The 23125-nt window shown below is 35.5% G+C and overlaps 1 protein-coding gene across 10 annotated transcripts in view; it reads right to left on the bottom strand.

Annotated features, from left to right (window-relative positions):
- Positions 1–18502, bottom strand: part of Cic (Putative transcription factor capicua) — a 29057-nt gene extending 10555 nt beyond the window's left edge. For 3 of the 10 annotated variants that reach the window (XM_083045050.1, XM_083045037.1, XM_083045059.1), the window contains exons 1-9: positions 16136–17988; positions 15167–15494; positions 3010–3293; positions 2292–2690; positions 1391–1946; positions 1039–1296; positions 659–770; positions 319–525; positions 102–217 (exon numbers count right to left, since the gene is read on the bottom strand). In XM_083045050.1, coding sequence (XP_082901176.1) covers positions 102–217; positions 319–525; positions 659–770; positions 1039–1296; positions 1391–1946; positions 2292–2690; positions 3010–3084 — 1723 coding nt within the window. In that variant the 5' untranslated portion in view covers positions 3085–3293; positions 15167–15494; positions 16136–17988. Of the gene's footprint in view, positions 1–101; positions 218–318; positions 526–658; positions 771–1038; positions 1297–1390; positions 1947–2291; positions 2696–3009; positions 3294–15166; positions 15495–16135; positions 17989–18074 lie in introns of those variants that run through there. The other 7 variants (XM_083045041.1, XM_083045035.1, XM_083045015.1 and 4 more) reach the window with 7 other exon arrangements.
- Between the last annotated feature and the right edge of the window lie 4623 nt (positions 18503–23125).

Genomic DNA, 23125 nt, shown 5'->3' with positions numbered 1-23125 from the left:
AATAAAGCGCTCTATTATTGATAAAAATATAAAAAAAGATGTTTTTTTTTTTTTTTTTTTTTTACTAAATATGTATATACATATATAGAGGAGATATATACCGAGCATATTAGCAGCTTCAGTTTCATCTTGATCGAATCTACCGGCTATTCTTCTGTCACCATAGTTTGGCGAGGTATCGGAATCTCTCGATGTCTCTTCGCCATCCATTTTACTACTGTAAATAAAAAACAGAATCGTAACTATAAGCGATAAAGAAAAATTTTTATATTCAAGCAACTGTCGTTGCACAAATTTAACGCGAACAAACATTCATACCCGGGAAATGTGTTTGCCGGACCTCTAAGACCAGATCCTTTTAAACTAAGATGACGGGAACAATATCCTCTTCGTTGGCTTTCTTTGTTACAATCCTTCTTACTGCAAAGCCTGCGCCATTGTTTCCCATTAAATTTCTTTCTAATTCCGCTTGGTGTAACCACTACGTCACCCTTTTTATACCTATGTGGCGTTGCCGCCTGAGATCTGTTAAAAAAAAAAGAAAAAAAAAAAAAAAAAAAAATAGAGTAAACTAACAAGCTATTACTTAGAGTTTCACTATTCAACGCATTAATTATTTCATCTTATTAAAAATATATTTAATATATTTGATTGATACCTGGGTGTGGCTGCCTGAGAACGAGGCGTTATACTACGTTGTTCAACTAGGCTACTGGTACTTCCTCGGCTCTGCATACTGCTTCTTTTGCTGCTTCCTGACAATTTTGCATCTGTCAGTTGAATATATCTGAATTACTATACTATTGTTTTGACTTAAATTTTCTTGATAAAAGTCTTAGGTTTTTCTTTTTATAATATAAGTAGGAGCGCTTCTCTCGAGAAGAATGTATCGAACAATATTTTAATGATTAATCCATTTATTGTAGTACACAAAATAAATCTGACTTTACGTTTGCGTCACGCGCGAAGAAACATAGCAAATAGTAAGTAACTGTTATCTTACACGAAAATGAAAACTTTAATGATATATTTTCTAACCTGCATCCGAGGGAAATGTAATGTCTTCCCTATCTAAGTCATCCTCGCTTTCTAAATCGTCGTACGGCCGGCTGCCGTTACTTAACACCGTGGCAGAATGCGCAGAAGTGCCTAAAGTCATGAGAGGGCTGGTACCGGTCGTTCTATAATAGCTCGTATCGTTATGAGTTGACATATGCGGCGTGTGATGAGAAGTATGATGGATTTGCAAAATTGGCACTGCTGTTGGAGCTTCCGTGGTACCGCGATATCCATGTTCTGTGATAAGTTTTAAAAGTACACGACAAGTTTAGTTTAAATACATTCGTTTAAATACACGACTGATTTCTCTTTCGTAAATATGATTTATTACCAATCGTCTCAACCCTCGAAGGATCGCAATCTTCCAGACCTTCCTCCAATTCGTCGGCCCACGGAGGTTGTACTAGTCGCAGGTCCGCGCGTTTCACAACATAGCTTTCACTCTGATCGTCCTCTCGCGGTATTTTCACAACAAAACGATAAGGCTTCGTTAATATCTTGCACACCGTCCCCTTTACAAACACTTTGGTCGCGTCCACGTGACTGTTCGCGATCGGACACCTGATGCAAACCTTCGTATCTAAAGTCACCTGTCCCAAAGACGGGCTTGCATCGCCTATCACGTCATATCGTCTCGCGCCCAGAACGTCACTGTAACGCACCAACTTCCTTTCGCCGTCGAATTCGATGAAAATCTCACCGTGAACAACATTACGTATAACACCCGGATAATAATATGAATCCCTTAAAGCTAACACTCTATGGTCGCGCCACTCACTGAGATCAATAGCAAGTCGAGGACGAGACCGTAAAGGTTCCTCGCGAAGAGAGTAATCTACCGCTGTGCTTTGAGGAGGTAACACTACTACCGAATGAGCCGAGGATACCTGTAAACACAATATTACACCAAAACGTCACACACATATTTCCGAGGTGATTATTCAAAGATGGATTATGTCGAGTAAATATAATATTTACAACATATATCGCGTATTTATTATGTAGAAATAATTAATAATTTTAATGTTTATAAATGTATATAAATGACCGCCTTTGAATAGAAGAGTAGAAGAAATTTTTTGTGAAATCTTTTTTAAATTGCCGTGTTTCTAATAACATTTATAATTTTTTTCACATAATGTTTAAATATTTCAATTATTCGCAAGATTTACATATGTCTGCACTTTGTCATCAAAAAATTTCAACAAGAAGCATGTATTTTATCGACATACCTGATAACAATCGGACTCTTGCGGTGACTGCCGACTGATAATAGTTGGTAAGCTCGATTGTTGACCTAAAGCAGCCGGCTGACTGGCAAGCGGCATTGCCGGCGCGCGTATGTTAACCACGTTGCTGGTGATGTTGCTGGTGACATTGCTAGTCTTGTCCATCTCCTCGAGTTCGGATGGATCAAACTTTCGTTTCTTCGGAAGCTTCTTAGCGCTGATGGTGGGGTCCGACGGGTCTCGTTGCGGCGGTACGGGAGGCGGGGGTGGTTGTTCCGGAATAGATTTCTCTTCAATCGAAGCGCCGCCACCACCCCCGCCTGCTCCATATTGTCCGCCGCCGAGGCTGTCCCGCTTCTCGTGCATCTCAGGATGAGCAGTCAGCATTTTGGCCACCTCACTCTGCTCTGAATATTGACACGTGTATTATTGTCGTTGATATTGTGCATTTATTGTTAAAAAGAAAAGCTCCCTCGATTAAACGAGAAAAAGAAATTTTTTTATCGAATAATAGATAATAATGATAAAAAATAATAATAAAATAAAAATGAATAGAGAATAATAATGATAGAAAAATGTTATCGGAGAGAGGTAGAGGTAGATTAAAATTTTTCGGGGCAAATGGCACAGTTGAACGGAATTTCGGAAAAGCGAGAGAGAGAGAGAGAGAGGGGGGGAGGGGAGGGGGAGGGGGGAGAGAGATAGTAGAAAAGGGACTCACAGTCCGTACAGTCGAGAGGAGGCTGCGTGCTGAAATGTGGCGAGCTGGGAGGGTGGTGACACCGGCTGGGTGCATACCTCAGCACCCGGCTGTCAGGAACAGGATGCGTCGAGTCTGGGCTCTCTCTTCTCTGTTTCTCTTGCAACGTGGTTGTTGTACCCACTCCCAACTCCAATTCTTCTTTCCAGCCCCAACTGCCGAGCATCCTCCTCCGAAAATTCTCTTTTTAGGCAAACACTCGTCGTCGTCTCCTCTTTAATTGTTTCGCGTCTCCACTGAATATCCTGAAAGAAAGAAAGGCGCTAGCTTTAGCTCGACCGTGGACTCGTGGACGCAGCCAATTCATCCTTCTGCTCTTTTTCTCTCTCCCTTACTGCGTTCATTCTCTCGTTTGTTTCTTTTTTCGAGCGAATTTCTTACTTTAGGTAACTATGGGGAATATTTGTTATAGCGGCTTTTGTATATCGAGCCAGTACGGGGATTCTGTAACTCTTAACGACGATATCGCTATCGTTAACGTGTCGTTGCGCATATATTTTAACATGTCAAAATATATGCGCAACGACACGTTAACGATAGCGACATCGTCGTTATGAGTTACAGAATCCCCGTACAGGTCAGCCAGTTTGTCTCGGTAAATTCAGAAAGAAAAGAAAAAAGTATGGAGATCTTTTTCTCTCTCATTTTTTATCTAAATTTTATTTTAATACTATTTTAATAATCCCAAAAGAGATAACAATATAAAATTCAATTTCGTAAATGTTACATATTTAAGTTATTTGCTGAATTTAATAATTATTTTTAACATATATAATCACGCCTATCATAATAATTTCAATCAATTAAATCGGAAAATGTAAAAAATTTTAATTGTAAATAGTAATCACAATAAGTAGAATAAGCCGTTCAACATTCTTCTGGATTTTTTCTATCAAAAACCGAGAAAAATATACATGGATATAGAAATAGTGTAAAGAAATATCAATAGATTAAGAAATACGAATAATGAAAAATAAAAATACGAATGAACATGTTCGCTAATATTTCCGAATTAAAATCAAATAAAAGAAGAAAAACAATTGAACAAATTATTTTACGAGACTGTATATTAAAATAGTGACAGATGGAGTATATGAAATAAATCGAGCATAAGCAAGTTGTAAGAATTTTACATGGAGCCATTACGAATCGTGAATAAAGAGGAGAGAACACTTGAAGCGTGATAAGAAAAGTGACAAAGCCATGAGAAAAACGAAGAAGTGAAGGAAGACTCGAAGTGAGACGAAGGTCAACCCCGCGATCGCTGATCGCTCGGAAATCACGCGTAACTGCAGTTAAGAATACGTCCGCTATCGATCACTAGAGATAACTAGTCGATTATTACCAATCAGGGACTTACTCGAGTACTTGCAAACTAAGAATCGAGATCTTTCCAAATTTTGTTACAGTTTCGGATGACATATGGTAGGGTTTTGAAAAAACATTCTCAACATGTGATTCACATGATCTTGATCGGGCAGCTGAGATTTTCTTTAACTATAAATTAATTAATTAAAATTTAACTAGAATTTTTAATACATGTATCTAGTAATTCGTTATTAATAATCTATTTTTGTAAGCCTGTAAAATTAAAAATCGGTTCAAGTAATTATAAAATTCTTTGATTTACAATTATTAATTGCTCTCAAGAACTATAAATGTGTATTTTTATCGAATTGATTTTAAATCGATCACAAATAATTATAACAAAAAGAATACTGGGATAATTTTACATATATACATATAACATTTTTTCTAAACATTTTTATGTTCTAAAGAAAGATATGTTATATCTCTTCAATTGTTTGCAGAAGGAAATAGATTGTACGATTAAGGATCGAGAAAACGGATTAGATCTAAATGCATTTTATGGCACAAAAAGCAACATTTTTTTGCGCACTTTTAATTTCAAAGAAAAGTGCCCTTTCTTCCTCTGTGTCTCTTTCTTCTGTCCGAGAAATTATAAGAAGGAATGCATATCACACGCGTAAAGTTTGCTGTTTGCTACCTCAAATTTATATGTATGTGTGCGTCGTGTGTGACTCATCGCCGTCTCGCTTATATGTATATATATATATATATATATGTATTATGTATATATCCAAAAGAGAGTCTGTCATCGTATTGTGTTCGCTCGCTTCTCTTCCTATGTGTATGTGTTATCTACTCTTCCTTATACATATATGTCTCTTCTTTTTCTTTTATTCTCGCACCCTTTCTTCACAGAAATGAATTTTTCCGTCAGCATACGCGCTCATTATTTTTTTCTTCTTTTATTTTTTTTTAAAGAAGGGATTGTTACGCTTTCTACGAGCTTTAGCTACTTGTGGCCATCCAATTCTTTAAATCGAAATCAAATTTACAATGTTACTTATACGAACTCTTAATCTTTCACTAATCTCTTTTAAGAGATATACGGGATACGATTCAGGAACTTGCCGACTATGAGTCAGTCGCTCCTACATAGAGCTATACAACATCTTACCTGAGAGTGGAAGACGTATTCTTTTGAACGCCAAAGTTCGAAATTTGACGAAACATTGAAAGAAAATACGTGTGTCTTTGAAAATTTGAGCGACAAGAACAAGGAACCGATTATCATAGAGTGTCGATTAAAAATAAACTTTTCATTTCATACCATCTTTATACTTTGTAATTGCCGCATACATATACGTGTGCAAACTTTATATTTTACATTTTATAATGCGATTATTATTAATTTTATTTATATTTTACGATATATCAAAAATTAAGATTTATCTTAAATTTTATATTCCACTTGACACACATTTATCAAGAATTTTACATTTTGTAACATAATTGCCACATATGAATAATTCAATATTTTATGTCTCATAAGTAATGTATAAGTTAATGTATGCATCATATATTTTATGTAGATATATATTATGAATGTATATAATATTTCTCCTAATTTGCTAATAAATTATTTGGAATATAGCTAATTTAATTTAAGCTTTACATATGTATATTAAATATGTATAATAGAGAAATAAAATAATAATCGCAATGTATATAATACATATATCGCAATATATTCACAGTATTAATCTACAAAATTTTAAAACTAACAAAGCTAATAAAAGCAATATAACCGATCATTCGACATTCATAATGGATGACTTGAGAACTTTCTGCTAATCTTAAATAATTTTTTTAATTTCAAATAAAAATAGTACGCGCATACATATACCCACAAGTACAAAATTCAGAAAAGATACATTGAGATTTCATATGCATTATTGTATATGCAAAGTTTCCATAATACCATACAATAACACTGTGTAATATCCATAATAAGAATACAAATTTTAAAAAGTGCGCCAACTCTTCGTTTCGACTAAAATAAACAAGAAATAATGGAGAGAGATTATTTTATTTTATCAGTCACGAGTCAGCATCATCACTGCGTTAAATACGTATAATGTCGTGTACATCAATTATATTCAGCTGTAAAATAAGAGTTTCGATTGATTTACTAAGTCGATTGATTTACCATCCGTCATCATACAGATATTATTTAGTAAAAATATGCATAATGTATATTTTCTTCCATTCTGTTGGGTTTGCTTTTGTAGATTCGAGGAACAAAAGCGCAAAACAGAGCTAGTTTATGCGACGTAACAAGAGGAGAATAGCCAATAAATCCCATGTATCCCCTGCATACCACCTATAATTCCGCGTTGTTCATTTCAAATGGAGAGTTCTAACAATAAGAAGTCTTTCCTTTTTCCTTCTAACCGATACCTGTGCGTTCAAGAAATGTCTTTTATGCTCTTAAAATAGAATGAACCTTCGGTACATTGTGTAAACAATCTGCCGGTCAAGAGACATCCCGTAATAATAATGGACTGTGAATGCGTCTGAATAAAAGAGGTTCAGAGGTGCGTTCTTCGGCAAGAACTTATATAAATCAGATACTTGTCGCCGCGGCGTTGGTGGTTACTATACTAATACCACTATCCGACAGGTAAAAGGGCCAGTTTTGTGTGACCATAATACAATTGTGCCTCTTATAGCGGTTAGATATTGTCACTTCGATACATCCTGTACCTATCATGAGGAAATCATGCCGTCCGTAATCAAAGTGTTATTAAATTTCGCATTGACAAAGTGTGAGTCATATATTGTGGCAAAAATACGTTCGTTTAAAATATCTTTTCCATCTACAATGTTGTAATCTTTTTATAGCAGATGCATTCAACGCGATTTTAATCTTATATTACGAAAGCACCATTATTATATGTAAATGTAAATTGATCGACTACATTTTAACAACTTTAGTGTGTGTATATATATATATTTTTGAAAAAAAAAATCTTCATTTATAAAAGTAACTTTATCTACATCTTCATCCATTTATTTCACTATTATTCAAGGGAAAATGATATCGAATCAAATGATACATTTAGCGATAAACGTGCAATACAAAATACAAAATGTCGAATGTACGTACAATTTCGTGAATTAAATTGTAACTTTGCACGATTGTGGCGTAATCGTTTCACTACGCACCGAAAAGTATATGTTTCTCACTGAGAGTCAGCAAACGTTTTTGTATAATCCACAACGTTGCGCCACGCGTGAACAAGTCGCGCCTACATAAATACGGTGCGACTTCCGGCGTATACCATAGATAATGATATCACTGGAATGTACGACTCGTTAAAAAATTGCAGACATCATTCACGTGAACGCCACTTTGCATACAATTATTGGTAAGATTTCTTCAGATTTTATCTGCAAACACTTTTAGTTAAAAGAAACATAAAAGATCACACAATCCTGACATTCAAATAATTTATGTTCTCGAAATATATAATTATATTTTTTTAACGAAATTTCGTCTAAAATTGAACTAGCAAGTTATTCAACTAAAAAAAAAATAATAATAATAATGATGATGATGATAATTCTCGAAATAAATTGTAAAATTGCAAGTGAGAAAAAAGTGAATAGGAAGACATTATAATTTTTAATAAATAATATAAAATAAATTTTTTGCCTGAATAAAAGTTTACAAATAGTAAATTTAAAAAAAAACGTAAAAAATTAGTCCTCCCATTTTTAAAAATATAAAAGGCATTAAACGACATGTATTATAAAGTCTACTTATTGATAGATCGATCCAAATATGGAGGCACCGGAAGTGAAATATTCGTACGTAAGAACAAAATCGATTTTAAATTTCTTAAGAAATAAAAGTTTCAGCCTACCATTGATATTTCTTTTTAAATACATATAATTAACTTTTAATTATTACTATCATGTAAGTAATGTTAAGCGAATGTTAAAAATATAGTTATACATTTACACACCATAATTGCAACAGCGTCGATTGCATATAAAAATGTTTATTTTATTTATCATATATTGTTTAATATTTTACTATAATATTTGAAATTATAATATTTATAGCATAATTTTTACATGATTGGCATAACTATGCATATAAAGTGATTATTATATATATATATATATATTGACATTATAGCAAAATAATAATTATAAAAATAAGAATCTCAAACAATTATTTTATTATGCAATTATAGTTGCAAACACTTTTCTCTTTGTATCTCTTACGTGCTTTCTCCGCACAGGATAAGGAAACCTTTAGTAGGGTGTCACGACAGGGAAAGTGATGTGTCACAGGCGCATTAAGTGACATTTATAGCGATTTAAGAGCGAGGCATCGATGAATTTCCAGGTTCATTACGGCGTGACATTGCCCTTTAACGTTCCATCGTCACGTACACGCACGATATCGCATGTTGTATTCTCTACGTACGCACTCGCCTTACTCTCTACGCGACATCGCATCATCTTTGCGTGTCGGAAATGTAATAAATATTCAATTATTATTAAAAATTCACACACAAAAATTACTCTATAATTTCCTATCACTATTTTGCTGTAAATTTTTATTTTAAAAATCGTGATATGATTAAGATTGTTTTCCCGTAAATTACAGAAATTTTTTAAGAACCGCGTTTGTTACTCGTGTAATAAAAACGACTTTTATATCGTCATCAATCATCCTATATCATTCTACATACGAGATGATAAAAGACTTATTTCAATATCTCGTAACAAAATTCAATCGTGATTCAATGATGATTCGATACTTGTAATTACAGGTCACATGTGCAACCGTTCATCATCATCGATCTTTCGGCAATACCGAGTGGTTGAAAATGAAAACGATCATCTCCCGACAATAGTCATTACTTGGAAGGGGAGAGTGCATTCGAGCCGCGGTTACATGCGAGGAGGCCGCAAATTATTCACTCGGTTCATCTTACTGCGATGAGCATATGCGCGTAAGTACACATACACACACACGGTTGGACGTAACGTACGCGGAGGCTGTTAAGGGCCGCTTCACAGCACACAAATCGCAATCGAGAGTTGCACGCAAGTCTCTTCCATAAACAGATTGACCGACGCCCAGCAGTAGCACACGCTCACATACACCGTCATGACGTCATATTTTGTAACCAAGTGAGAGAGAGAGAGTGTGTGTGTGTGTGAGTGTGAGTGAGTGAGTGTGTGTGTGTGTGTGTGTGTGTGTGTGTGTGTGTGTGTGTGTGTGTGTGAGAGAGAGAGAGAGAGAGAGAGAGAGAGAGAGAGAGAGAGAGAGAGAGAGAGAGAGAGAGAGAGAGAGAGAGAGAGAGAGAGAGAGAGAGAGAGAGAGAGAGAGAGAGAGAGAGAGAGAACGCGCACGAAACGTCGACCGAGCGTGTCGAGTTGTGTTGCGTGTTACACGGCTGATGTGTATTTCTCGCATAACATACCGGGTGTCTGATGAAACATACGTCGATTTGCTTGTTGAAGGAAAGTGAAATATCTGAACTCTGCTCGTCAGCCTCGTAATATTAAATTATGATATATCGTAAATTAAAATCTTTGAAATGATTTTAATAAGTTGTATTTCCCTGTATTTGGAGAGGGGGGTGGGGGATTTGCATAAAAGTATAATTTTCTCTGATAAATAATAAAAATAATACATCTTTAAGTAAGAAAATATTCGTCTACTTATATTTGCAATTATCTCATTATCAATAGCCAAAATTTTTGTTGAAAATGTAAATTTAAAAAAAGGGGAAAAAAAGGAAAAATTTTTGGTCGCGAGATCGTTCCTAACAACTGCGCTATCCTAACTTAAGACTCCTGCATACTCGATTGCCAAGTCCGTAAAATTTGTACGACAGCGCCACATTTGGCAAAACTATAAACTATAAAGCGTGAAAATGACATAAATTATTCTTGCGACTACAGCGTCATTTATCATTTTAGTGCAGTGTTTCTATTTTTAAAATAATTGTTATAGTGTTAAAATATACCGAAGACTCTCATTTTGTTATAATTTAATATGTAAAAGCAAATATTTATTTCATTTCGATACCTGTCAAACAGCGGGTTTTCGTCCTTGATTAGGCTCAATTCAATTCGACATATACAATGTTATTTATTGCTTACCCAAACAAAAGGAGAGTATTCGATATATTTTACAAGTCGGTTCTATCAATTACACAAACAAACCCTATTTTATTTAAAAACATTTTTATTTTAGCGTAAGTCGAAAGAATTTTCATGGTATATTTTCTCGCTTCTGACGTCATCAATTCAAGATGGCTGCAGTGAGTATGCAGGAGCCTTAATCTTCGCGAGATAATAAAGCGCAGTTTATCACATTGCATAGGGGAGCATTGCAAATACACATGGACGAAAGATCGCGTGTAACGAATTTCAAAATATAGCGAAACACACTGGATGCACGTGGTTTAACGCCCGGGATAATAATGCTCTATGAAGAAATAAAGTTCACACGCTAGCGCAACAACCGTAGATGCACCCAAGAGTAACGCTCGCATTGCTTCGAGACGCAATTCAAATTTGCAAAAAAAAAGTTTCACCCCATTGTCTAAGAATATACACAACAAATATATTTACGACATCAAAAAAGTCATAAATATATACATATATGAAATAATATTCAATTTTAAATAACAACAAAATGTTTCCATATTCTGTGATGTTCGTTTATGTTAATGCCGATTGTTTAATTAATGTATCTTTATTCGCGTGTTCGTTCTCTTATATCACAATTACAAAATAAAAGAAGTCGCTAATCAATTAATATGAGGTTAAATTAAATTAAAAACGGGCCGATTGCGACAATATATACATCAGCTATGCTTTTTCCAGCATTTTCCCAAAAATATATTTCAAACTACTTATGAGTATTTCATAATGTAACAACAGATTTATTAGTTTTTTATTATTATATTGCTATGTTAAAACGTCTACTAGTATTACATTTTCTAGAGCATTATCGCATTAAATTAAGACAATCAATTAATTTGATTTGTCAAACTTTGTTCCATTCGATCTGTGAATTAGTCAAGAGAGGAGAGGAAGGAGGTTGTACGCGTTTTCGTTCCCGATGACGCGGATTTATGCGTGACACGCTGAACCCACGTGTGTTGCAACACGTACATAACTGTGCAACAGACGTAGCATTGCGACCAATGAGTATTGTATGCACCTGGATGCATGTACGTGCATGCCGATCGCAAAAAGGAAGAGTGGAAGAAAGGAAGGAAGAAATAAAAGAAAATAAAAGAAGAAAAAAAAAAAGAGTAGAGGGAAGGGAATCGTATACGCAATGTCAATATTTATTTACAATATCATCGAAAGTCGCAAAGTTGAATCATAAAAGTTGCACAAGGCCAAGAAATAAAGAAAAACGTAATATGTCGCACGCGAGGCCATTCTTCCATAATAAAAAATAAATAAATAAATAAATAAAGGGAAATCTCTCTATTTTAGCAATGTTCACGACAAAAAAAAAGGTTGTCTTTAAGCTCACTCACTTTAAACCACGTGCAGTTTCTCCGCACTTGAGAGGAAGTAGACATACATTCACAAGTATTTGTTTATAAAATTTACAATCTTCTTTATCTTTCTTATCGTGAAGCTATCGATTACAATTGTCTACGTATGCTTTTACTTTAAGGTTTTAAAAAATTTTAGAAATCTCAATCTTTATATCTTTGAGAAATATGAAAAAATGTGGCTGAGCAAATATTGAGAACTCTCTTGGGAAAAAGAAACATCAATATAAAAAGTGAAAACGACGATTTATCTTGACACATTATACGTATTTCTTTATTATTATTATACGACATAAATGTGGGTAAGGAGATTATAGATTAAATTTGGAATAAATTTGAAAATAAGCCATACGATTCTTCTGGTTTTGAATTCGACGATTAATTTTAAGCACATTTTGCGAAGCGTAAATTTTATGCTGAATAAGTATGATAAAAAATGCAGCAGGGTCCGTTTTGTTACATTTGCCGAAACGTTTATGACATTTAATCGTTTTTTTCACGATATTACTGAACACATCGTATATACGATTATATAATATATACATATGTAACGTGCTTTGAGATATTCCATTATCTTACTGATATTATTTGTGTATAGACAACGTACGGTGAATTTTGAATAACAATGATCTATGCGACAGATGTTATATTGATAAACAAAAAAATTCGAGAACAATACTATATTTACAATTATATATTTCGGAGAAGATATTAAATCGCGTTTGTTTGAAACAAAGACTGACGAAATAAAAATTTAAGATTATGAGCATTAACTCCAACATAGAGCGAATGTACCAACGTAATACATCAATCAAAACGTTATTTTAGTCGCAACTCTTGCATCTTTCCGGTTAATCTCGCTTTTGTACGTACATACAAGTATGTTGATAACTTCAGACCTAATCGAATAATCAATCGCAGATATTCAGAGGATTTAGAAATCCTCTCCGGAAAAAAGAAGAGGCTCGTTATACATTTATCAGTCGCTGATGATAACGCCACGCAATACGTACGATAAGGATTATCATACATGTAAATTTTTGTAAAATATAGTCCATTCCACGCACATAGAAACGTATATAGATCGCGGGAAGAAAAAGGACCACGAAGATTGTTATAGTCCAGCATAAATAATGTGTCAAAGCACGTCTGTGTACGAAGAAAAGAGAGATATTTTTGACATGTCGATAATGCAATAAACGTTCGGTGTCGTTGCGCGAATCTGCGCCTGTCGAAAATCATTTTCGCCATCAATTTAAAATATCTTATATATCATGAACAGTACGCATATAACAAAGCTCTCATTTTTTCGACAAATTATCGAATCATCGAGCTATATTTCCTATTCCACTTCGCGCTTGTCTGCTCGTTTTTTCGATCGAATCGGCCAGTATACCAACAAATTTGAAAAGATAAAAGATATAACAAAATTACATTACATTTTTGTTTCGCCTTAAAAATCACATAAATTTTATTTTATTAATTAAGATGCATAATTATCCGAACGAGAGTATAACTGTCTGAATAATTTAAATTGACTTTATTAACTTTTTCCAAGTAGATGATAAATGGATTTTGTCTTTTACGCATGCGCCATTTATATTGAATTTTACATGCAAAATTTATATTGAAAATACAAGATGTGCCTATATGATCATATATAGGTTTCTAGCTGTAAAAAAAAAGTATGCTATAAAAAATTAAATTCTATAAAAGATTCTGTATTATAAGATTACGTCTATCAAAAAGTGGCACGCTTCTCACGTACGATATGTATTTCAATATTAACACTTTCGCGATGTCACAGCTCTAGATCGTAGATTGCGATCGAATCGCTTGGATTACACAACACCGGCTTACTGTTTAAAAATCGAAGCAGATATGACAAATTTGGTCGCGTAAATCCGTATTAATAATGCGTAACAAATTGATAAACGTCGACACTCTATTTTGCGACAGAATTTTTCTAAATCTCCCCTTTTTCGCGATATAAGTTTATAGATAGACGATATCAAATTCTTACTAATTCTTCGCAATTATGTACATTCTATCCCAACAAAAATATATACCTACTGTGTAATATGAAAAATTTGAATTATATTAGTATAATACATACGACAGAGCTATTGTTAAATATATAAATGAATTGGGAACATAGCTAAGAATCGGAATTCTTTCAACTTTGCTTTCTCCTTTAACATGTTGAACGCGCATCGAGTTGAATTCACTTATTCACATTTCTTTGTTTTACAACTTACCAACTCCCGACTTGCTCATTTTGGCTTATTTGCCTTAAAGATTTTTATTCATTCACAAAATTTCAATTCCATCGCCCACTTTTATATATATTGTCTCTATTTAGACTTTTTATTTTAATTAACTAATATATAATATAAATAAGCCTCCGGTCAAAGTTTAAGTTGAAACTATATTTAACATTTATGATTGAAATAGATTAATGAATCTCTCTCTCTAACGAATCTTACGAATCAATATGTATTTGAATCTCGCGTAATCGGCAATGTACGTCGATGTGAGAAATGATGATGAAGAAGAAGAGCAAAAGAAGAATGAGGTTACGGAAGAAGAGATGAGTTATAGATATGCATACACGCGCGGTGTCATATAATCTTATCGTCGATCGCGAGTGATTCAACTTTGAACTTTTCGTCGGACGAAAATATATCCGTCGCGGATTCAAAGTGGCACGGCTTGAACGAGAACGAGCATATACGTATAACGTAATCATGAGATATTTTCGCGCAAAAACGTTTTTCCAATTTCTATTCAATCGAAATCATCTATTGGAAAAATGGACTAAAGACGACTGATTGATTATCCGTTTCGAGCATATAGTTAATCTTTATATGCATCCTGCGCGATTCGATCTTTACAAAAAAATTATATTTGAAAAGGAGATAACAAAAATGATTAACTGTATGATAACTTGAATTATGCCAGTGAGAGGTAGAATAATGAACCTTTAATATTTTGGAGCAGAGTATAATAAAGAAGTATAAATACTTATGTCAAGCTGTCGAAGAATTTACTCTGTAATGCTATGTGTATATATATGCATTATCGATGCAGGTTTTATCATTGTATTGTATATTTAATACGTAAACTTAATATAATCCTCATAAAGATAAATTTGAAACATACAATTTAAGCTACGGCAGAAAAGTGTCAAAGAGACTTACTCCTCGTCTAGGACGACGAAAATTACAGAGCAAGCTGACAATTCCAGATCGGTAAATCCGCCCACAGCTGGCGTGGCGTGCAGCGTGGAGAAGAGCAGCACCATTTCATCGCTCAATTGCATCCCGTACACCACGAGTGCACTTTCCATTTAGACGATGACGACGGTTTCGCCGCAGCGTGATCAATTGCACCGCGCAAAGGCATTACTGTGCACATGTACACACACACATATATATACACCCACACGTGAAAGTGAGAAAGAGAGCGTAATCGCCGACACACTCGAGTGAACCATCACACTGCTGTGTACCAGTCTGCGAAGATGCACTATGGAGAACCGGCGTAATCTCGTTACGAAGAAGAAAGAGAGAGAGAGAGAGAGAGAGAGAGAGAGAGAGAGAGAGAGAGAGAAAGAGAGAAAGAGAGAGAGAAAGAGAGAGAGAAGAGAGAGAGAGAGAGAGAGAGAGAGAGAGAGAGAGAGAGAGAGAGAGAGAGAGAGAGAGAGAGAGAGAGAGAGAGAGAGAGAGAGAGAGAGAGAGAGAGAGAGAGAGAGAGAGAGAGAGAGAGAGAGAGAGAGAGAGAGAGAGAGAGAGATCTGCACGTTATATACAAGTGCGATTATTTATGATATCGTTCAGATACGAATACATTGACCTCTGATCGATGAAATCAACATAAAATTGGCAAAAAGGCAATTTTGACAGAAATTGCAAACAAGCCTGGTAACAAATTACGAGCGATATCACAAACCACGCGCGACACTCGCAAGATAAATAAATAGATGGCAACAAAGAGAGGAAAAAGAGTGAGAGAGAAAGAGGGGGGGGGGGGAGAGAACACTTTTAACGATATCACGATCGTCCCACAGAGAAACGTACGAACGAAACACAATGGCACTTTGAGTATAGAACTGTGGGATACGGCGTAAAGATAGCGAGAAACGAGAATCATCAAGAGGCAAACGTTACCGTACGAAATTACGGCGCATAAATATCCCAGCGCGTCGACGCGTCGCGACGGTTGAAAATATTCTGTTGAAAATATTCTGACGGAGCGGCGACTTTTTTACGCGGAACGAACGAAGCGAGCACTGGCGAGGAGAAACGTAGTGTCGGATCCGTGCGGTCTTGACGCGTCTAGCAGCTCCATCTTGACTCGACTCGACTCGACTCGACGGCGGCGGCGGCGGCGGCGGCGGTCGCTGGGCGCTCTCGGAGTCAAGTCCCGCGCGCACACGTTCCTTCCAAGTCGCTCGCTCACTCATTCGTTCGTTCGTCCATCCGTTCGTCCTCCCTCTCTCTCTCCCTCACTCTCGTGAGACTGTCGGGAAAACGCGCGCGCGCGTACACTCGGGCCTCACCAACACAATAAATCCATTGTAAGAGAGAATTCCTGACGGCGTATTCCGCACGTAAGAGTACGACGGTGAAGAGAGCCCCGTGAGACTTGAAAAAGTAAGTGTGTGAGTGTGTGAGTGAGTGTGTGTGTGAGAAAGAGAGAAATAAAATCGCCGAGACACGACGCGGCTCGACCAACTTGTGGATGTAACTCGTTACGGGGGCAAAGAGACAGAAAGTGGAGGTGGAGGTGAAGGAGAAAGAAAAAGATGTGCTGTCGTGAAGAGGGGAAAGGGGCGGAAGCGGGAAAGAGAGGAGGAGGAGATGTAGGAGAAAGCAAAAGTGTGCGTGCGTGTGTTCGACCGAGGTGGGAGGTAAGTAGCAAAAGGAGCGAGGAGAGAAAGGAAAAGAACCGATATATACTAGAGAGACTAGAAAGAGTGGGAAAGGAATTAATGCATGCCAAAGAGAGAAGGAGGAGAAAGAGAGGAATCAGAGAGGAAGAACGATGGAGAAAGAAAAACGAGGGGAAGAGGGGAGGAAAGAGAATCGTGTACGGTCGTTGTATAAATAGACGAGAGACGAGGGAGATATAGTACGGCTCCTAGGACAGGTAGGGATGCTCCGTAACATGCGACTAACCCAACTAGTCCACACGCGTTCGCTTCCTACCCAGTGTTGGCATCGCCGGGGCAGAGAGAAAAAGAATCACTCGCCAATACACGCGCGGAGCGCACAACGCAAGGCTGAACGACCGAGAGAGCAGGCGGTGCGCACGCACGTGCATGCACGCACGCACGCACGCATGCACGTACAAATGTACGCGCACGCTCGTGCGACACCGACGCAGTAGCCCATCCGAGTTTGCTCTTGCATTCGCGTGAATATCTTGTACAAATACGCGCGCGTGTTGCCCAGCTTTACACTCGGTTTCACTCTTGTACACTCGCGATATGCGTGCTTCGTAATGCACCATATACGATGGAATCAACAGAAGCGAATCACCGAGAATTGTCCGTGCACGGAGCATCGATACGCGTTTACCTATTCTCTCCGTTCCAGGGCCAGAGTCTCACCGTTTCTTGGTGCACTCGCGTCATATCATCAAGTATAATTGCTACACGATAATCATTACCAACCGGGAGACAGCGCGGCCGTGACAATAACAATGACAACGAACAACGACGACGACGACGACGACGACGACGACGACGACGACGACGACGACGATGGCAGGAACATCGTCGTCGAGGACGCGAACAAGGATTTTAGCCTACGGCACCAAATTATCGACATTCATCGGCGCCGCGTCAATGTGCGCAATGATCCTTTCGTAATGTCTCCCTCTCGGAACAATAATAATAATAATATCCCCCCCTTCTACATCTTTATCGATGAATCTTTCCCCACTCTCTCGCCCGTGCGCGTGTACTGACTCCGGATTCGATTGCTCAACTGAACCGCTTCGCGATGAACCGAGTATAACCGTGCAGCCAACGTCCATGCATACATGTATATATATAAATATACAAAGGAACATACGTCACATATCTTGCACCACTACTATTACCGTTGTGTCTTCTCCATTTTTTCCTGCGTCTCCGCGCCACCTTCTTTTCCTCTTGTTCCTTCAATTTCACCTCTTTCAACAGCTACTTTCTTCTCTATGATATGGGATTCTGTGCTCGTGTATATCTCGACAAACGTGTACGTGGGATACACTTCACCGAGTCACTTGGACGACACCGAAACGACGCGCGCATTTACCGACAACCAAAGCTGTCACGCTTACATTTACGTAAACACATACATACACACACACACGCGCGCGGCACACAGATGCAGCAGAGAGCCGCGCTTGCTCCCGCTGCTTGACAGTTGTATCTCGCGCGCCCGCGTCCGCCTCCACGCACAGCTCCGGACTCTGGCGAGGCGCACTAACACGAACGAATGCACTTGCGCACGCCCGGTTATTCCGATTCCGCACGCTGCTTACGCGAATAGTGGCGGCGCGACGGCTCGTTCGACACGCGCGACCATCGATACTACCGTACGTATAACGTATATGAGAGCGTCCGAGAGAGACTCTAACCCGGAGCAGCACACCTACGTATATACGGAAACCAGTCGTCCGTCCGTTCGACGTCACGGACTTCTGTCTCAGGAGCGTAACCGGACGTGTCGCCGCCCCGTCATAATTTTTTTCACTTTTTGTCAATGAAGAATCGACGAATTTATCAATGCAACAGCCACCCGAAAAAATGTGAGAAAATATTACAGTTGAAAAGGTCACAAAACTAAAGGTTTTTAAATTTTAAAAAATTTTGTAATTTTTTCCATATGATATTAAGTAGAAGCTTTTTCTGCAAAGCGGCTCTCTAGTTAATTTTTTAAAGAATTTAGGGAAATTAATTTTGAAGTTAAAGCGGGAAATTAAATATAGATTAACTTGCTCGAATAAAAAAACATTCATTATTTTTGTTTAATAATGTAACTTGAGAGAAAAATATATACGCAGTTACATGCTCTAATCCATCTTCTTAAGAACTCAACTCTTAAAATTCTTTTAAAAACTTTAAGATATTAATTTGAAAGTCGAAAATATTATAAAAAATTAATTTTCTCACATTTTTAATAAAAAAGTGAATAAAAGTAGACTATTACACACAAAAGTTTTGATTAATATTGATATTAATACAAAATTCCAAGTACAATATTTGGTAATTAGCGCGGATGATGCACACGATATTCCTCGTTCGAAACGGAAATGGTGTTTCCGTGATGAAAATGTCGAGACGTGACTAGTTTTTGAATTATGATGATAAAGTGAGGTTTTGATAAAATGTATTTCGCCATCCAGATATATGTATAATAATTTATCATTTATTTACATAAATACATATATGTAAATAAATGATAAATTCTTACATATTCTTTTTAACCAAACCAGTCTTACTAGTATTACTAATTGAGAAATGATCACATAACATTCTTCCAAAATAAATTTAAAAAATATTTGTTCGATTTGAAGTCTCTCGATTAATTGTAAGATATAGATACCAGAATATACAGGGTGTCCCATTTTAATCTATCACTCGTAACTTTGCAGGAAGCGATCGTAGTGATCATGTGTTTTCTTTACACCAATTAATTGGTCTTAATATTCTGTACATAAAAGTATTACAGTAAGATTACCGAAAAGTGAATGTTTCACAAGATATTTTATATTTTATGTCAAAATACTGTACACTTCAAGTCTCAAAGTACTTAATAAAAAATAACTCATATAAAGGGTTTTGGAAAGCTTTCGAGGTAAGCTGCAAGAATATGCAATGAAAAATAGGGAGTTCCATTTAAGAAATTGAAGATGACCTTCACGTGACCTTCAAACGACTATCCAAGGTCAAACCAATGACACCATCTTATGTCCCCCTCAAAGTCAAAAAACTTTTGTATGAAACATTTTTCTCTACGATCGCTTCCCGCAAAGTTACGAGGGGTGATAGATTAAAATGGGACACCCTGTATATATAGAAATGAAATCTTTTCTCGAAAAGACGTAACGTAATTTGCTATTGTTTGACTTATTCATATTGCTGCATAATTGCTTTGTAATAGATGATAGTAGATAGAAAGAAAATATAGCTTCTTGCAGACTTTCTGTTACGTTATACATATATTTTTAGCAAGACAATTATGAATCTCGTATCTTTTCTCTCTGTCTTCTTTCTCTCTCTCTCTCTCATCCTCTCCTTCCCTCCCCTTCCTCTCTTTCTCCCTCTGCGAGCTGATTACACACAGCTGATAGCCTCGCATCGACAACTAACTGCTAGTTGGATCGCGACGAATATGAATCATCCAAGTAGACCAAGTCATATGCTATTTTAGAGTCTCGAGTTTTATATAAATTCTATTCAAAAGATTAATAAAACAAATTCAATTTCGTTCATATTTACTATTATTGTCGTTATATTCAACAGGATCATCAACGAATCATTGATATTTTATTTTTGTCAAATGTCGAATCTTATTGTAGCCATTACACACATTCAATCTTTTTTATTCATTTCTCTCTTTGTTTTAGACACACTAATTTTTTAATTAAATGGCACAAGTATCTTTTTTTCGATTTCAAAAATATTAAACTAAACAGAAAACATTTTCTACTTATATTCTAGAAACAATGAAAAACTAAACTTTTTGAATAGATCTTTGCAAGAAACAAAAATTGAATTCTGCTTTTATCAAAAGTATCGTATCTATTTCTTCTTATTTTATCATATTCCAAGATAAGTTTTTGTTAGAAAATAGAAAAAAGCGCACAGCTTTATATTTTATTATTTAATAAAATATCTTATCTCAGAATCTCTTTCTGTAAGCATTTGTTGGAGAGACAAATTAATCTATTTATGTCTTCTCTGTCAAGAATCGCGAATCACACGCTTTAAAATCGAGAAGGCTAGACAAAATAGATATCTGACGTAACAGCAAAATACACTGCGTAAACGCTTGGGATGATTCGTGCGCATCACGTACACATGGTTGCATGTGTACACACAGTAGCTTATTGCATAGCTAAGTAACGGCGGTCGTTACTCGCGAGTAAACAATCAATTTCGTAATAAAGCCGGAAAAAAAGTAAAATAATAATATAAAATTTAATTTTTCAAAATATTATTAATTAGAATTAAAATACAATAGTAGAAATAAATTGTAAAATGAGACACGTAATAATTACAGTAAACCATAAAGTTGAATGATGTTGACAATTAAAATTATAATAAAAGGTCATTAAAATTTCTTTTTTCTTGTTCATATTTTTGCTTCGCGTTCAAGTAATCGGTTAAATATCAAAAGCTATTGTTCAAAATACACTTGCAATTTTATTTTTGTAGAAAATAATTTTGCCTTTTTTTATTTAAATTGATTTGAAATAAAACTACCCCCTTGCGCGATATGATCCATATATATACGTACAGTTGAAAAATTTGTTTCCTTGTTAAAAAAAATGCCCGTTAAAATTTTTGCGTTAAATATTTAACACATTCATGTGTTAATTTAACATATTGCTGTTACGTTAATTAAACTCAATTGTTAAATTATCAGAACTGAAAAAAAATGTAAAAATGTGCATCTATTTTTAATATTACACAATAAATATGTTCCGTATTATTAGTAACAAGATTTATTTGTTAAAATTTACAGAAAAAAATGTTAATTTTACTTTATAATATAAGTGGGGATGATAAAATGTACCCGTGTGGAAAATTGTCTCATGAAACTGAGGCAAATGCTTGTGGCTAGCTATTCTAAACTATATTGAATATCTAGCTAGTAATATTATTATCACTTGCCAGATTTTTCCATGTATGTCATACTTTAAATGCTTAGTCAGTGATTACATAGTTATTTGGAGTTAACCATATGATATCGTATTCAACTACAAAAATTATAGTTATTAGATTGCTACTAGCTAAATACTAGTCAGTTTTGAATTAAAAAAAAATCATGTTTCTCATAATACATATCCAATTTCTACCTATATATTATCTAGTTATTCTGAGTTATAGATGGCGTTATTTAAAACTTATCTAATTATCACCTCATACTTGTCTAGCAAAAAACTTTAATTAAAAATGAAAATCATTTTGTATACCATTTAAACTTTTTATATAAGTAACAAATTTACTGAATGTATCAATTCGAATTTGGCGCAGTGAATAACGCGCACAGATCATAATGTGAAGATTCCAGGATCGAATCTTCGAAGGTACCGAGATTTTTCAGCGATTGAAAAGGTAAAGTAAAAAAATATAATATCAATATATTAATAATTAACCACAAGCTTACTTCAGTTATCTAGTTGTGAAACAGTAATATTACCTAGTATATACAAATAAAAGCATTACAATTCTATCTATCTGATTATCAGACAGTTGTAGGATACTGATGATTTTGATTTTCCACACGGGTAAAATTAACCATTTTTTAAAGTTAATTTTTACATTAAAACTATGTTAATTTTACACAAAATTTATTTTAAGTTTACTTGAAGTTTGCATTTATTTTATGTTAAAATATTAACACAATATTTGTGTCACCATTTAACATATCCATATTATGTTAAATTAACACAAAAATTTCTGTGGACCGTTTGGGACATGTGATATTTGTTAAATTTAACACAAATTTTTCAACTGTGTATGTATGCGTGAACGGAATAAGAAATGTAAAAAAAGAAATGAAGAAAAAAGACACAAGTTTTGTGTGAGTATGTCTGTGTTTGTGTGTGCGCGCATACACTAGTAGTTGTATTGCAACTATACTGGTTATTGTATCTGACGTAAAACAAATATTATATAGAGATATCGTCTCAATTTGGTTCTTGGATTTTTTTTAGGTCACTTCAACAATTATCACATATCGATATTTATAAATGTTATCAAAGTATAAACAGATATCGAAGTAATAGATGGATATAAAAAATCGTGAAATCGTTGTCTGTTACGTCCGACTCGCTTACTCTCTCTCGAGGTATACTTGTTCTTCCGTAATGATTACGAAAGAAAGCGCGTTAAACTTTTTAACGCATCAATTTACATAGACATACAATAAATCTCA

The sequence above is a fragment of the Prenolepis imparis genome, unplaced genomic scaffold, assembly GCF_030444845.1.
Source record: "Prenolepis imparis isolate NDT839.2.m4 unplaced genomic scaffold, iyPreImpa1.0 SCAF_1, whole genome shotgun sequence".
Classification (NCBI taxonomy): Eukaryota; Metazoa; Arthropoda; class Insecta; order Hymenoptera; family Formicidae; genus Prenolepis; species Prenolepis imparis.
This window is presented reverse-complemented; position numbering and strand designations above follow the sequence as displayed.